General features: G+C 42.4%; 1 protein-coding gene across 2 annotated transcripts in view; it reads left to right on the top strand.

Annotated features, from left to right (window-relative positions):
• Nucleotides 1-6,263, top strand: part of SNUPN (snurportin 1) — a 31,784-nt gene extending 25,521 nt beyond the window's left edge. For both annotated transcript variants that reach the window (XM_040342987.1, XM_040342986.1), the window contains exon 9: nucleotides 5,720-6,263. In XM_040342987.1, the coding sequence (XP_040198921.1) occupies nucleotides 5,720-6,064 (345 nt within the window). In that variant the 3' untranslated portion in view covers nucleotides 6,065-6,263. The remainder of the gene's footprint in view (nucleotides 1-5,719) is intronic.
• The last annotated feature ends 8,904 nt before the right edge of the window (nucleotides 6,264-15,167 follow it).

The following is a 15,167-nucleotide window of genomic DNA, read 5'->3' as shown; positions in this document are numbered from 1 at the left end:
GTCTCCCCTATAAAGGGGATCACTCGATCGATGCAGCGCCATAGTGAAGCATGGGGAAGCCGTGTTTACATACGGCTCTCCCCGTTCTTCAGCTCCGGGGAGCAATCACGACGGAGCGGCTATAAACAAATAGCCGCGCCGTCGTCCCGGATCGCTCCCCGAGGGAACCCGACCACCGCGTGTAGCGGGGGGGGGGGGTCCCGATCGGACCCCCGACCCACGTCTAGGCAGGGACGTACAGGTACGCCCATGTGCCTGTACGTGCCATTCTGCCGACGTATATGTACATGCGGCGGTCGGGAAGTGGTTAAAAAAAAAAAGATGTTACAATTATTTTAACATATTGAATTAAAATTACTGTTTGATTCTAATGGGCTACTGTGGTTCTGGATAGTTACATAGTTAGTCAGGTTGAAAAAAGACACAAGTCCATCCAGTTCAACCACAAAAAACAAAAAATAAAAAAACACAGTAAAATCCTATACACCCAACTCCATACCCACAGTTGATCCAGAGGAAGGCAAAAAACCCCAGCGGAGCATGATCCAATTTGCTACAGCAGGGGAAAAAATTCCTTCCTGATCCCCCGAGAGGCAATCGGATTTACCCTGGATCAACTATACCTACAAATCTTAGTACTCAGTTATATTCTGTACATTTAGGAAAGAATCCAGACCTTTCTTAAAGCAATCTACTGAGCTGGCCAGAACCACCTCTGGAGGGAGTCTGTTCCACATTTTCACAGCTCTTACTGTGAAAAAACCTTTCCGTATTTGGAGGTGAAATCTCTTTTCCTCTAGACGTAAAGAGTGCCCCCTTGTCCTCAGTGATGACCGTAAAGTGAATAACTCAACACCAAGTTCACTGTATGGACCTCTTATATATTTGTACATGTTGATCATATCCCCCCTTATTCTCCTCTTCTCAAGAGTGAATAAATTTAGTTCCTCTAATCTTTCCTCATAGCTGAGCTCCTCCATGCCTCTTATCAGTTTGGTTGCTCTTCTCTGCACTTTCTCCAGTTCTCCGATGTCCTTTTTGAGAACTGGTGCCCAAAACTGAACTGCATATTCCAGATGAGGTCTTACTAATGATTTGTACAGGGGCAAAATTATATCTCTGTCTCTGGAGTCCATACCTCTCTTAATACAAGAAAGGACTTTGCTCACTTTGGAAACCGCAGCTTGGCATTGCATGCCATTATTGAGCTTATGATCAACTAAAACCCCCAGATCCTTCTCCACTACAGACCCCCCCAGTTGTACTCCCCCTAGTATGTATGATGCATGCATATTCTTAGCCCCCAAGTGCATAACTTTACATTTATCTACATTAAACCTCATCTGCCACTTAGTCGCCCAATCAGACAGAGCATTGAGGTCGGCTTGTAAATTGGAGACATCCTGTAAGGACGTTATTCCACTGCATAGCTTGATGTCATCTGCAAAGACAGAAATGTTACTTTTGATCTCAAACCCAAATACCATTTATTATTCGGTTGAAGACAGGTTAACTTTATCTGTTTTTTTGTAACCTTATACCCTATACTTCCAAGTATATTTATCAAAAATGGAAAGGAATAAAGGGGCTTTCAAGGTGCTGTAGTATTTAACCCCAGGAAAATAGACATGAGACACCAAGTAAAATTGCTAATTTTATTACAAAAGCATCTTAAAAAGGGAGTGAACAGATCCCTCAAGAAGATAACGGCCCTTAGATGGTTGTCAGATGGCACATAATCAGCAAAAGTCCATACACCCTCCCCAATATAGAATTTCATTATACAGTGCACCCGGAAAGTATTCGCAGCGCTTCACTTTTTTCACCTTGTTATGTTACAGCCTTGTCCCAAAATGGATTAAATTCATTATTTTCCTACAAATTCTACAAACAATACCCCATAATGACAAATGTCAAGTGAAAAATTTGTTTGATTGATATCTTTGGAAGTTAATTAAAAATAAAAATGGAAAAAATCCCATGTACGTGTATTGAGCAAAGGCTGTGTAGAACCTTTGACATCTCTCTCACACACGCGCGCGCACACACAGAAATGCTGGATCTCTGTCAGAGTAAGGCTGGGTTCACACTACGATTTTCCCGTCCGTCAGCCGCATACGATTTATATGAAAAACCGTATGCGGCTGAAACGGACGGGAACTTATGGAACCGCACATATGTGCGTTTTCCATTGACGTGAATGTTAAAGAAAAACGTATGCGTTTGCCATACTGTTTTAAAAACGGCCGCAAAACCGTGGTTGAACACGGTTTTGCATACGTTTAAAAAACGTTTTGCCAGCAAATCGTACGCACCCGGATGCATCTGAGTGCATACGATTTGCAATGCATTGTCTATCTATACGTTTTCTTGTCCGGGCCCGTACGTTTTCAATACTGAAATCGTATGCGGCTGACGGACGGGAAAATCGTAGTGTGAACCCAGCCTAATCGTTGGGTTCTTGGTCACCTCCCTGACTGACTAAGGCCCTTTTCCCCGATCGCTCTGTTTGGCCTGGTGGTTCCAAACTTCTGACATTGACAGATGATGGAGGCCACTGTGCTCATTGGGACCTTTTAATGCTGCAGAAATGTTTCTGTAGCCTTCCCCAGATCTGTCCCCGATACAATCCTGTCTCGGAGGTCTACAGACAATTTCTTGGACTTCATGGCTTGGTTTGTGTTCTGACATGCACTGTTATCTGTGGGACCTTATATAGACAGGTGTGTGCCTTTCCAAATCATGTCCAATCAACTGAATTTACCACAGGTGGACTCCAATCAAGTTGTAGAAACATCTCAAGAATGATCAGTGGAAACAGGAGGCACCTGAGCTCAATGTTCAATGTCATGGCAAAGGCTATGAATACTTATGTACATGTGATTATTTTTTTTTATAAATTTGCAAAGTTCTTTCACATTGTCATTATGGGGTATTGTTTGTAGAATTTTTAGTAAAATAATTTAATCCATTTTGGAATAAGGTGGTAACAAACAAACAAGTGTAAAAAAGTGAAGTGCTGTGAATACTTTCTGGATGCACTGTACATATCTATGTGACACTTATATCACTATGTGCAGATGAAACAGGATACAGGGAGGTGCAGAGTCCCAATGCATTTCACAGGTTGAGCTTCTTCATGGTGTGCAGAGGTCAGATATACTAATCATACAAAAACAGAAAAAGCTAACCATCTAATCAAATTTAAGGTTAAAAAAATATATATATTATTTTGCCAGTTTAACAACTACAGAGTTGTATTGAACCAGACAAATTAAGTTACCACTGGCAAGTTTGTTGCACTAATAAAACAAAAATAAAAAATTAACTCTCAATCTTATAGATATGCTGTCAGAAATTAGTGTATTGTTGCCACATCCCTGGTATATAGTACCGGAGAGACTTTTTTTACATAACCGGAGAGTATTTACAATACTATCTCATGCTTGTTATGTAATTTTGTTATGGTTTTTGTCTTTTGATATGATTTATATTGATCAATGATCGAATTTTATGTGTAATAATATAATTTTTACCCTACATGTATGTGGTTGTTGCCTTCAAAGTCCCAAGCAAGGGGAATTTATTTTTTCCTTGATCTTATAGATATCTCTATGAATATCTTTTTTCAATCTGTACAAAAGGTCTTTCTTCATAAATTCATTTATATATATATATATATATATATATATATATATATATATATATATATATATATATATATATATATATATATATATATATATAAAACTCAACGTGTGTGTATGTATGTATGTTCCAGCATCCCGTCCAAACAGCTAAAGATATTAACATGAAACTTGGCACACATGTTACTTATATGTCAGCAACAAACATAGGATAGGTGGTTTAACCCTTACCCACCCCCATTTGCCATGGTCGGGGTTTTTCTTTAAAGTCCCATTCAACTCTATGGGAAATACATGTTCCTTCATAACTTCCAAACGGCTGTACATATTTCGATAACACTTGGTCACATGTTACTTATATGTCCACTTAAACTATAGGATAGTTAATTTATCCCTTAACTACCCCCATTTGTGAGGGTCGGGGTTTTTGTTTAAAGTCCCATGCAAATCAATGGGAAATGTATGTTCCCACATAACTTCTGTACGCCTGGAGATATTTCAATAATACCTGGTACACAAATTACTTATATGCCAAATAAAAATATATGACAGTTAAATTAACCCTTACCTACACCCTTATATAAAAGATGGGTATATTTATATTACTATGATTTTCCTCCCCCAAAAGGTTAAGATAGGAAGACCGGGCAACGCCGGGTATTCAGCTAGTATATATAATATATATATATATATATAAATGTAATGGCTGTCAACTATGTGATGTTTAACTAATTATTTTTATGTACAGAGGTTACGGTATGTTTTAATGTTCCAAATCTTACCCAGACACAAAGTATGGCACATTGTTCAGACACCCGCAGCAGTGATTGAAATCCCCTTTTAATCCACTGAAACCTTGGATTACAAGCATAATCCTTTCCAGGAGAATGCTTGTAATCCAAAGCACTTGCATATCAAAGCGAGTTTCCCATAGAAGTCAATGGAAACAAAGATAATTTGTTCCACATTGACTTCTATTGCATACAATACTGCATGTGGCCAGAGGTGGGACGCGGAGATACTCGGAGACCATTCGAAAACGCTCTGGAACGAAGTATTTCCGAGTGTCACCGGCGCCTCTGGCCAAATGCGGTACTGCACACCGCAGAGGCTTGAATCCTGCTCGTGTTGCGAGACAACACTCGCAAAACCGAGTCAGGATTTAAAAAAAAAATTGCTCGTATTGCGAAACGCACGTTAACCGCAATCCTGAAGTTCCACTGTATATGAATTTACCACTACTAAAAACAACATAATTGAGAGTTTAATTTTAGTAGGAGTTTTAGAGTTCAGAATTCATTTAATGGGGGGGGGGGGAAAGAGTTTCTTTTTACATTTGTTTTTCTCTTCTGAATTTTGGCTAACTGCTCCTGCTGTAAACTTTTTTTTCTCTTTCAATAATTTTTATTGCAGTGTTTTTAATCATGTAAAAACATTACATTTTGTAAAAAAAAAGTTTCAGAATAATTGTCAACAAGAGAATGCACCCTCTAAAGTGATCAATGGCCCTTATGTAATAACCAGAATACATGTAAGAAAATAAAGTCAGGCCTAATATGCAGTCTCTATCCAATAAAGCAACCTTATGCCTAGGACAGTGAGGCTCGCAGTATCGGCAGCCTATTGCAAAACTTCAGGAAATGGAAAAATGTATGTAGTAGCGTTAAGATAAGCTGTAGGTCACTCATATCTCAATTACATTAAAAGGTATGGAAATGTTATTTGCCAATGATTATTACAGTGCCTCATACCACAATACCTCAAACCCAAAGGGCAATTGAAATTCTAGATGCTTCATAGTCTCCCATCGGTTTGAGTTTGTCCCCTCAGTCTGAGCCTCCATCCACGAGACATCCCAGTGTCTAGGGAGCTTGGAGGTACACAATCCAGGGGTTCCACACTTTTTCAAACCTAGCTTTACGAATGCTGGTCGGTTAGTTTTTATTTTTTTTCTGTAAACATTTTTTGAAGAAAGTTGTAAAGCGGACAGATTCCAAGGCAGTTGTCAAAAACCATGTCAAATTACTATGTTATAGTGTTTGAATCTCTGTCATGTTTTTGCTCAATTTCAGGTGGATGGACTTCTTTTTTATCACAAGCACACCCACTACACTCCAGGTAGCACTCCATTGGTAGGGTGGCTGCGTCCATACATGGCTCCTGACATACTGGGCTTCCCTCCCCCACCAGGACCACTTACAGAGAAGCCAGCGTATGCAAATGAGCAAATGAAGCAGATCCTAGAACACAAGAAAGAAGGGAAGGGAACAGCAGAAGGTGGACGATATGAACTAGAACATCTCTCCACACTCCCTTCAGCTCCATCAGTAATAAGTGAAGGGCTAGAAGGAGAGGACGGATCAAAGACTTGTGCAAGACAAAATGCCGTCAGTTCCACTGGAATGGATTCGTCTTGAGTTGTGATGCCCACAATGTATCTTTACTGTGGCATGGCTGTTTGCATTTGCTCAAGTGGACTGTCTTTGTCTTGTATGGACATCACTTTCTCTGTCACAAGGAGGAACATTTTATTCAAACGTGCCAATGCAGTAACTGTCTGTACAGTGTTTAAGGGATTTCTAATAAATTGGTTTTAATAAGAAAACATATCCTGTTCATGATAGCAGTGTGAAGTCTTATTTGTCAACTGATTCTTTAACCACTTGCTTACGGGGCACATAAACCCCCTTCGTGCCCAGGCGAAATTTCAGCTTCCGTCACTGCGTCGCTTTAACTGACATTTGCGCGGTCGTGCGACGTGGCTCCCAAACAAAATTGACATCCTTTTTTCCCCACAAATAGAGCTTTATTTTGGTGGTATTTGATCACCTCTGCGGTTTTTATTTTTTGCGCTATAAACAAAAAGAGCGACAATTTAAAAAAATATATATTTTTTTTTTACTTGTTGCTATAATAAATATCCCAATTTTTAAAATTATTATTATTTTTTTTTTTTCAGTTAAGGCCGATACGTATTTTTCCGACGTATTTTTGTAAAAAAAAAAAAATCGCAATAAGCGACTGGTTTGCGCAAAAGTTATAGCGCCTACAAAATGGAGAACAGAATTATGATTTTTTTTTAATATATTTTTTACTAGTAATGGCGGCTATCTGCAATTGAGACTGCGATATTGCGGCGGACGTATCGGACATTTTTGACACAAATTTGGGACCATTCACATTTATACAGCGATCAGTGCTATAAAAATGCACTAATTACTGTATAAATGTGACTGGCAGGGAAGAGGTTAACACTAGGGGTGAGGAAGGGGTTAAATGTGTATCCTGGGTGTGTTCTAACTGTGTGGGGGGAGGGGGGTGACTGGGGGAGGTGACCGATGCTGTGTCTCTATGTACAAGGGACACAGATCGGTCTCCTCTCCTCTGACAGCACGTGGAGCTCTGTGTTTACACACAGAGCTCCACGTCCCTGCTGTGTTACCGACGATCGCGTGTACCCGGCGGACATCGCGGCCGCCAGGTACACGCATCGGCTCTTCGGCGATGCGCCGGGACAGTGTTTACCCGCTGCGCGACCCCCAGTGGCGCGCGCGGGTAATGCACATAAAAGGACGTCTAAAGACGTCCACTCGGCACTTGAGAGCCGCGCTGTGGACGTCTTTTGTCTATAGCGCGGGTCTCAAGTGGTTAAAGCAGGGATATCAAACTGGCAGCTCTCCAGCTGTTGCGAAACTACAAGTCCCATGAGGTATTGCAAGGCTGACAGTTACAAGCATGACTCCCAAAGGCAGAGGCATGATGGGACTTGTAGTTTTTGCAACAGCTGGAGGGCCACCAATTTGAGACCCCTGCTTTAAAGTGTCTTCTAAGATTGTTAGAATAGCTTGGAGATCATAGATGAATGAATTATATTCAAACTGTTCTGAATATTAAAACAAAAAATGATCTATACTGGCCTTTCTCATCAGAGATTCCTTAAGCGGTGATGTATAGATTTCCCTCATGACTGTACCTGCGTAGTTCTGCTACTGATGACACTGACCAATGGGCACTACTCTGACTACTAAAGCAACAGCACTTTTTCCCTCTTATCAATTTAAAGAGGAAGTAAACCCTGATGGGGTTTACTTCCTTTTTTGCTCCCTGCAAATGAAAAGCATAATGGGCTAGTATGCATCACATACTAGCCCATTATGTGACACTTACCTGAAAAATAATCCAGCAATGTCCCCTGTGTAGGCAGTGTCCATCTTCTGGCCCCTCTTCCTTCTGGGCCATAGACTCCAGGTTTGTGATTCGCCGGAGCCGCGTGACGTCGCTCATGCGCACGGGAGCCGCCATTAATGGCACAGGCTAGGGAAGAAACGGCACTTAGTTTTGTTTCTTCCTCGCGCATGCACCGTTAACATTTACGGTGGACTACAAGTAAAATATCTCCTAAACGGCGCACGTTTAGGAGATTTTTCCACTACCTATAGGTAAGCCTAGAATAAGGCTTCCCTATAGGTAGTGGAAATATCTCCTAAATGTGCGCTGTTTAGGAGATATTTCACTTTTAGTCCGCCGTAAATGTTAACGGTGCATGCGCGAGGAAGAAACAAAACTAAGTGCCGTTTCTTTCCTAGCCTGTGCCATTAATGGCGGCTCCCGTGCGCATGAGCGACGTCACACGGCTTTCTTTTGGTGGTATTTGATCACCTCCTGTGGTTTTTATTTTGTGCTCTATTAAACAAAAAAAAGTGACAATTTTGGAAAAAAAAGCAATAGTTTTTAACTTTTTGCTAAAATAAATTAAAAAAATATAAAAAATTCTTCCTCAGTTTAGGCCAATGTGTATTCTACATATTTTTGGTTAAAAATTAAGCTTATTTTGATTGGTTTGCACAAACCAATTGCTTCTACAAAATAGCGGATAGATTTATGGCATTTTTATTAGTAATGGTGGCGATTTGTGATTATTGTGACGGACAGATCTGACACTTTTGACACATTTTTGGTACCATTTACATTTATAAAGTGATCAGGGCTATAAAAATGCACCGATTACTGTATAAATGTCACTGGCAGGGAAAGGGTTAGCTCTAGGGGGCAATCAAGGTGTTAACTGTTTTAACTGTGTGGGGATGGGGCTAACTAGAAGAGATGACAGTTGTTTCTAATTTGTAGAAACACACGATCTGTCTCCTTTCCTCTGACAGCACAGGGATTTGTGTGTTTTATACACAGAAATTCCCGTGCTGGCTCTCGAGCACACGATCATGCCCGCCGGCCACGTGCGTTGGTTTCTCCACAGCGCAGCGGGCGAGCTAGCCTCTTTTGAAGGGACGACGTATGGGTACGTGATTTTGCGCACCCATGCCACTTAGTGGACGTATATACATATACAAGTCTCATGTCTCATGTATTAAAAATGGTAATATAACGTTATTGAGCTGATTTGTAGTACCGTATTTATCGCGGTATAACGCGCTTCCGCGTATACCGCGCACCCCTAAAGTTGCCCCCGAAATTCCTGTAAAAAAAAATGTTATATGATTTTATTACTTACAGTTTTGGTGTCTTCCCAGCGTCCATCGTCCGGTCCGGCGTCCGTCTGCGGCCTCGAGGGTGTCCTCCCGGCTTCTCCAGCGCGCGCCTCAAGTCGAGTCCCCGCTTCCCGCGCTCAGTTCGAACGCCTCCGCCGACATATACCGAGTGCAGTACATTCGGCAAGGCTCGGCGTCGCTCACGCTCTGTGACGTTTATGCGTGAGCACGAGCGAAGCCGAATGTACCCGAGTGTACTGCACCCGGTATATGTCGGCGCAGGATTTTAAACTGAGCGCGGCTATCGGCGTATATCGCGCACCCACGATTTTCCCCTTATTTTAACCACTTAAGCCCCGGACCAATATGCAGCCTAAAGACCCAAGGTGTTTTTACAGTTCGGGACTGCGTCGCTTTAACAGACAATTGCGCGGTCGTGCGACGTGGCTCCCAAACAAAATTGGCGTCCTTTTTTCCCCACAAATAGAGCTTTCTTTTGGTGGTATTTGATCACATCTGCGGTTTTTAGTTTTTGCGCTATAAACAAAAATAGAGCGACAATTTTGAAAAAAAAGCAATATTTTTTACTTTTTGCTGTAATAAATATCCCCCAAAAACATATATAAAAACATTTTTTTTCCTCAGTTTAGGCCGATACGTATTCTTCTACCTATTTTTAGTAAAAAAAATCGCAATAAGCGTTTATCGATTGGTTTGCGCAAAATTTATAGTGTTTACAAAATAGGGGATAGTTTTATTGCATTTTTATTTTTTATTTTTTTTTTACTACTAATGGCGGCGATCAGCAATTTTTTTCGTGACTGCGACATTATGGCGGACACTTCGGACAATTTTGACACATTTTTGGGACCATTGTCATTTTCACAGCAAAAAATGCATTTAAATTGCATTCTTTATTGTGAAAATGACAGTTGCAGTTTGGGAGTTAACCACAGGTGGCGCTGTAGGAGTTAGGGTGCACCTAGTATGTGTTTACAACTGTTTGGGGGTGTGGCTGTAGGAATGACGTCATCGATCGTGTCTTCCCTATAAAGGGAATGACGCGATCGATGCGCCGCCATAGTGAAGGACGGGGAAGCCGTGTTTACACACGGCTCTCCTCGTTCTTCAGCTCCGGGGAGCGATCGCGACGGAGCGGCTATAAACAAATAGCCGCGCCGTGGTCCCGGATCGCTCCCCGAGCGGACCCGACCTCCGCATGTAGCGGGGGGGGTCCCGATCGGACCCCCCACCCGCTAATAGGCGAGGACGTACGTGTACGCCCATGTGCCTGTACGTGCCATATTGTGGACGTATATGTACATGCGGGGGTCGGGAACTGGTTAAGGGGAAAATAGTGCGCGATATACGCCGATAAATACGGTAAATATAAGTTCTAAATCCACATATACAGATTACATTAACAATTCATTCATGATTATAAAAAATGAAATGTAGACGCGTGATTGTGATAAAGGTGCATCAAAAACTCTCAACACGTTTCATGGAATTCATTCAATTTCCTCAGGAGCAGATGCAAGGTGCATATAAGTTGTTTCGGATATGATTACGTGGTAATGAACACTGAGGGTTACTGGGGATATCTATTCCAGGAACTGTTGCAGCATGACCCGTGGAAAACAAGTGTGCAAATAAACGAACTTCCAGAGGAATACAAAGCCACATATTGTGGCCAATAGTAACCCCAAAATATATCTTGTGGTCCCACACATTTAGAGTCACAATCCAGTGTCCCAGTGGGAAAGAAAAAAAAATCATCCTTTTATTTATATTTAATTCTTCACCTCCAGCCCTCACGGGGAAGAATTATATAACTTTATGGCCACAGGCAAAAGTGATTTCCTGTGTCACTCTGTGGTGCATCGTGGTTGTAACAATTTGTCACTGATCTTACTCTGCAGACTGACCAGTGTACAGGCATACCCTGCTTTAAGTACACTCACTTTACATACACTCGCGAGTAAGGACATAACTGTGAGTGTATGTAAAGTGTCTCTCAAGCTGAATCTGCAGCTGAGTAATCCGTGCACGGATAGTTCAGATTCCCCGCTACTTGGAAACACACTCCCCAACACCCCCACTACAGCCCCCGACACCCCCTCTACAGCCCCTGACACCCCCTCTACAGCCCCTGACACCCCAGAATTGAAAAAAGGTATTGCTTCACTTTAAGTACATTTTCGTTTTACGTACATGCTCTGGTCCCATTGTGTACTTCAAAGTGGGGTATGCCTGTATTGTGGAGTGGGTGGGAGGAGTTATCAAAAAAATGCTTCCAAGCTCAGGAAATGCTACCTGAGCTTGGGAAAAAAAGCCAGACGTATACATTGTATGCCCCCAATAAGCCTGAATGCACAAAGGCAGTTTTTGCTTACTCGTAAAAAAAATGTTTCAACTGCTTTTTGATTTCTGGTGTATTCACACTCGAATCTGTCCCATACCCGGTTGTTGGGTTGGAAGAGTAAACCATCCTTTTATTACATATTTAATCATAATTTCAAAAATGTATATTCATGTGTTACTATAGCCCCGAGCCATCAATCGTTCTCAAATGTTCATCTTTTTATATTCCTATTTTATTAACTGTCAATAAAGGAGAATCTTACATTGGCCAATACACCTATTATATCTGTGTGGTTAAATGAGGTTTAGCTGACCCTTACCAAAAGACTACCAATGAAGGTAAGGAAAACCTGGGAATAATAAAAAAAAAAAAAAAAAAAAACTGTGCTGCTTTGACCAAAGTTAAATAATGCCCTTACTATAGGTGTAGGTCAGGGGCCGACAATATTCGCGCGCCAGGTCGCAATTGCGACAAATTGTGACCTGGCGCCCGTGACCGCCAGTAATTGAGGCTGCAGCTTTGCGGCCTACGAAGCCACGGCCTCAATTACCGGCCGCCGCGATCGCACGGTGGGGGGCGCATGGAGGCACAGGATCCTGTGCCTCCGTGCACCCCCACTTCCCCCGACGCGCGATCGCGGCGGGCCCGAAGTCCCAAGCTCTCCCTTCTGTGAGCTGGTGCCATCTGGTGGTGGCCGTTGGCATTACATGTTAAATGACAGCAATTCTGTGTCATTTTTCACTGCCATCTCCTTCCCTCACATTAGAACCCCTAAACATTATATATATTTTTTAATTCTAACACCCTAGAGAATAAAATGGCGATCGCTGCAATACTTTCTGTCACGCTGTATTTGCACAGCGGTCTTTCAAGCACACTTTTTTGGGGAAAAAATACACTTTTTTAAATAAAAAAATACACTTTTTTAAATAAAAAAATACACTTTTTTAAATAAAAAAATACACTTTTTTAAATAAAAAAATACACTTTTTTAAATAAAAAAATAAGACAACAGTAAATTTATCCCAATTTTTTATTATATTGTGAAAGATAATGTTACGCCAAGTAAATTGATACCCAACATGTCACGCTTCAAAATTGCGTTCGCTCGTGGAATGCCGACAAACTTTTACCCTTTAAAATCTCCATAGGCGACGTTTAAAAAAATCTACAGGTTGTATGTTTTGAATTAGAGGAGGTCTAGGGATAGAATTATTGCTCTCGCTCTACCAATCGCGGCGATACCTCAGGTGTGGTTTGAATACCGTTTACATATGCGGGCGCTACTCACGTATGTGTTCGCTTCTGCACGCGAGCGCGTCAGGACGTGCGCGTTTTCTGGCTCCTAACTTTTTTAGCTGGCTCCTAGATTCCAAGCAAATTTGTCAAACCCTGGTGTAGGTCATTTATGTATCTTTTCAAAGCCTGGCTAAAAAAAACTCCATGAGATGGCATCATCTTGTCCTGCCTTTGCTAAGACACTCCCAGCTGATTCAAACCCCCTTGCATTCGCTTTGCGACAGGGGAGAGCCTGCAGTAGTATTTCTGAGCTCAGTAATGTTGCAAAAGCGGAGATCGTGTACAGGGGCTTGAGCGCTCACTCCTGTGGTGTTGGGGTGAGCAGTAGTGGCTGAGAGTCTCAGCAACTTCCTAGTAACAAGGAAGGATGGGATGATGTCATCCCTAGGCCTTTCGGCCATGCTGAGGTACGCAAACGGCCTACAAATATAGAAAGGGCCTTGTCCAACTTTATTAAAAACTGCACAGTTTCTTTTTTTATCTACAGACTTAAAGTAGAACTTTTTAGTTCTACTTTAGTGAGTGTTTTATAACGCCTTTTCAGTTTTTTTTCCCCACATTGGGGAAATCTCCCCAATATCTGAGGGCCCCATGCCACTAGGGGGCCCCATCAGGGTTGCCAGCCTCATTAAAACTAGGGACAATATGTAAAAATCTGTGTTTTTAAAAAAAAAATCCAAGATTATAGCTGCCCCGCCTCTCCAGTACCTTTTCAGTGTGTGTATGTATAATGTGTGTGTATATATTGTGTGTCTGTATACTGTATGTGTGTGTGTATACTGTGTGGCCCCATAATCCCCTATTGCCCGGGGGGCCCATGAGTTGTCAGTCCGCCCCTGGTATACAGTATATAATACTGCCGGTGTCAGAGCAGTGGACAATGTCAGTAGGGCAGAGTTTGATGTCAGTGGAGCAGTGGATGGTGTCAGTAGTTTTTATTTTTGCTATTTTATTTTTTATTGTTTTGAAAAAAAAATTTTTTATTTTTTTTACAATTGTATTATTTTTTTTATTATTTACAATTTTTTTTAGAAGCCCCATTAGGGGGCTTTGGTGAAATATCACAGGTCTAAACAGGGGTCATCTGCAGCACACAAGGTGATTAGGGTGTGCCCTGGCTCTTTGGAAGATTTCCCTTCTGTTCCAGGAAGGACCCAAAATTCTACCACTAGGCCAACTAGGCAGCCGCCTAGGGCGCCCTGCTGCCTAGGGTGCACGGCTACTGGTGTGCCTACTCTCTTCTCTCTACAGCAAGCAACTAAGTCCCAGCATCACCAGGCAGCCGCTGCTCCATTCGCACATAGTGTTAGAGGCACAGCGGCGGGCGAGGACTGTGTCTGTGTCTTGACTCCCAAATGAATAAAAGCAAGCAAACATTCATTGATGGACGCTGGTGAGGCTGCATTTGATGGGTGCTAGTGGGCTGCATTTGATGGGTGCTTTATTAAAAAGGTGGGCAGGGAAAAGGGAGTGGAGCCAAGGGGAGAGGGTGGCAAAACGAGGTTTCGCCTAGCTCAGTGGTCATCAACCCTGTCCTCTCTGGAAACCCTACATAATATTATCTATAGAGGCTAGGTCCCCGATCGCCCCGGAACCTCACAACTTGCCACTTCCCTTTCCTCTTTTCGTTATATTGTCACAAAAGTATCCAGGCACACCTGGCTGAAATCTCCCAACAACCCCCTGTGGTTTAACCCCAATCTGCAGGAACTTTACTCCCTTCCTGATCCCAATCGCTGGTACTCCAAGGGGGTTAAATATTTATGCCACCTGTACAATGCTCAGGGCTATAAATCTTTTTCTCAGCTACGTTTAGATTTCGATTTACCAAGATCGTACCTATTTTATAACTACCAGCTCAGGTACGCTATCCGTGCCCAGTTTGGCTCCCTGGATAATCCCACAGACCTGCCCCCATTGGAAAAACTGCTCAGACAGCCAGATCCCACTAAACTTGTCTCCACCTATTATGCAGCGCTAATGACTGACTTTAACCCCAGGTTTCACAAAGCTCAGGTAAAATGGACCTCTCTGGACATCTCCCTGGTAGACGAGGACTGGTCAGAATTTAGTGAAACGTATAAAACCTCTGTTATTGCTTCCCGGGACCGCATCATACAGGTCAAAATTTTCCATCAAACCCACCTCACTCCGGCTAGGTTACACAGGATGGGTCTCCTGCCCTCGGCTGCCTGTTTCCGCGGCTGTGGCCGGGAGCCTGATTTCTTACACTGCTTCTGGACATGCCCGGTAGTCCAAGACTTCTGGGAAGAAGTGGGTGCTTTCATCTCATCGGCGCTAGGCCACCCAAACATAATCCACCCCAAGAACTGCCTATTAGGCATTTTTGGTGAATTACACCTATCATCA

This window comes from Rana temporaria, chromosome 3 (genome assembly GCF_905171775.1).
Source record: "Rana temporaria chromosome 3, aRanTem1.1, whole genome shotgun sequence".
NCBI classification, from domain to species: Eukaryota; Metazoa; Chordata; class Amphibia; order Anura; family Ranidae; genus Rana; species Rana temporaria.
The sequence above is the reverse complement of the archived record's forward strand: the minus strand, read 5'-3'. Positions and strand labels throughout refer to the sequence as shown.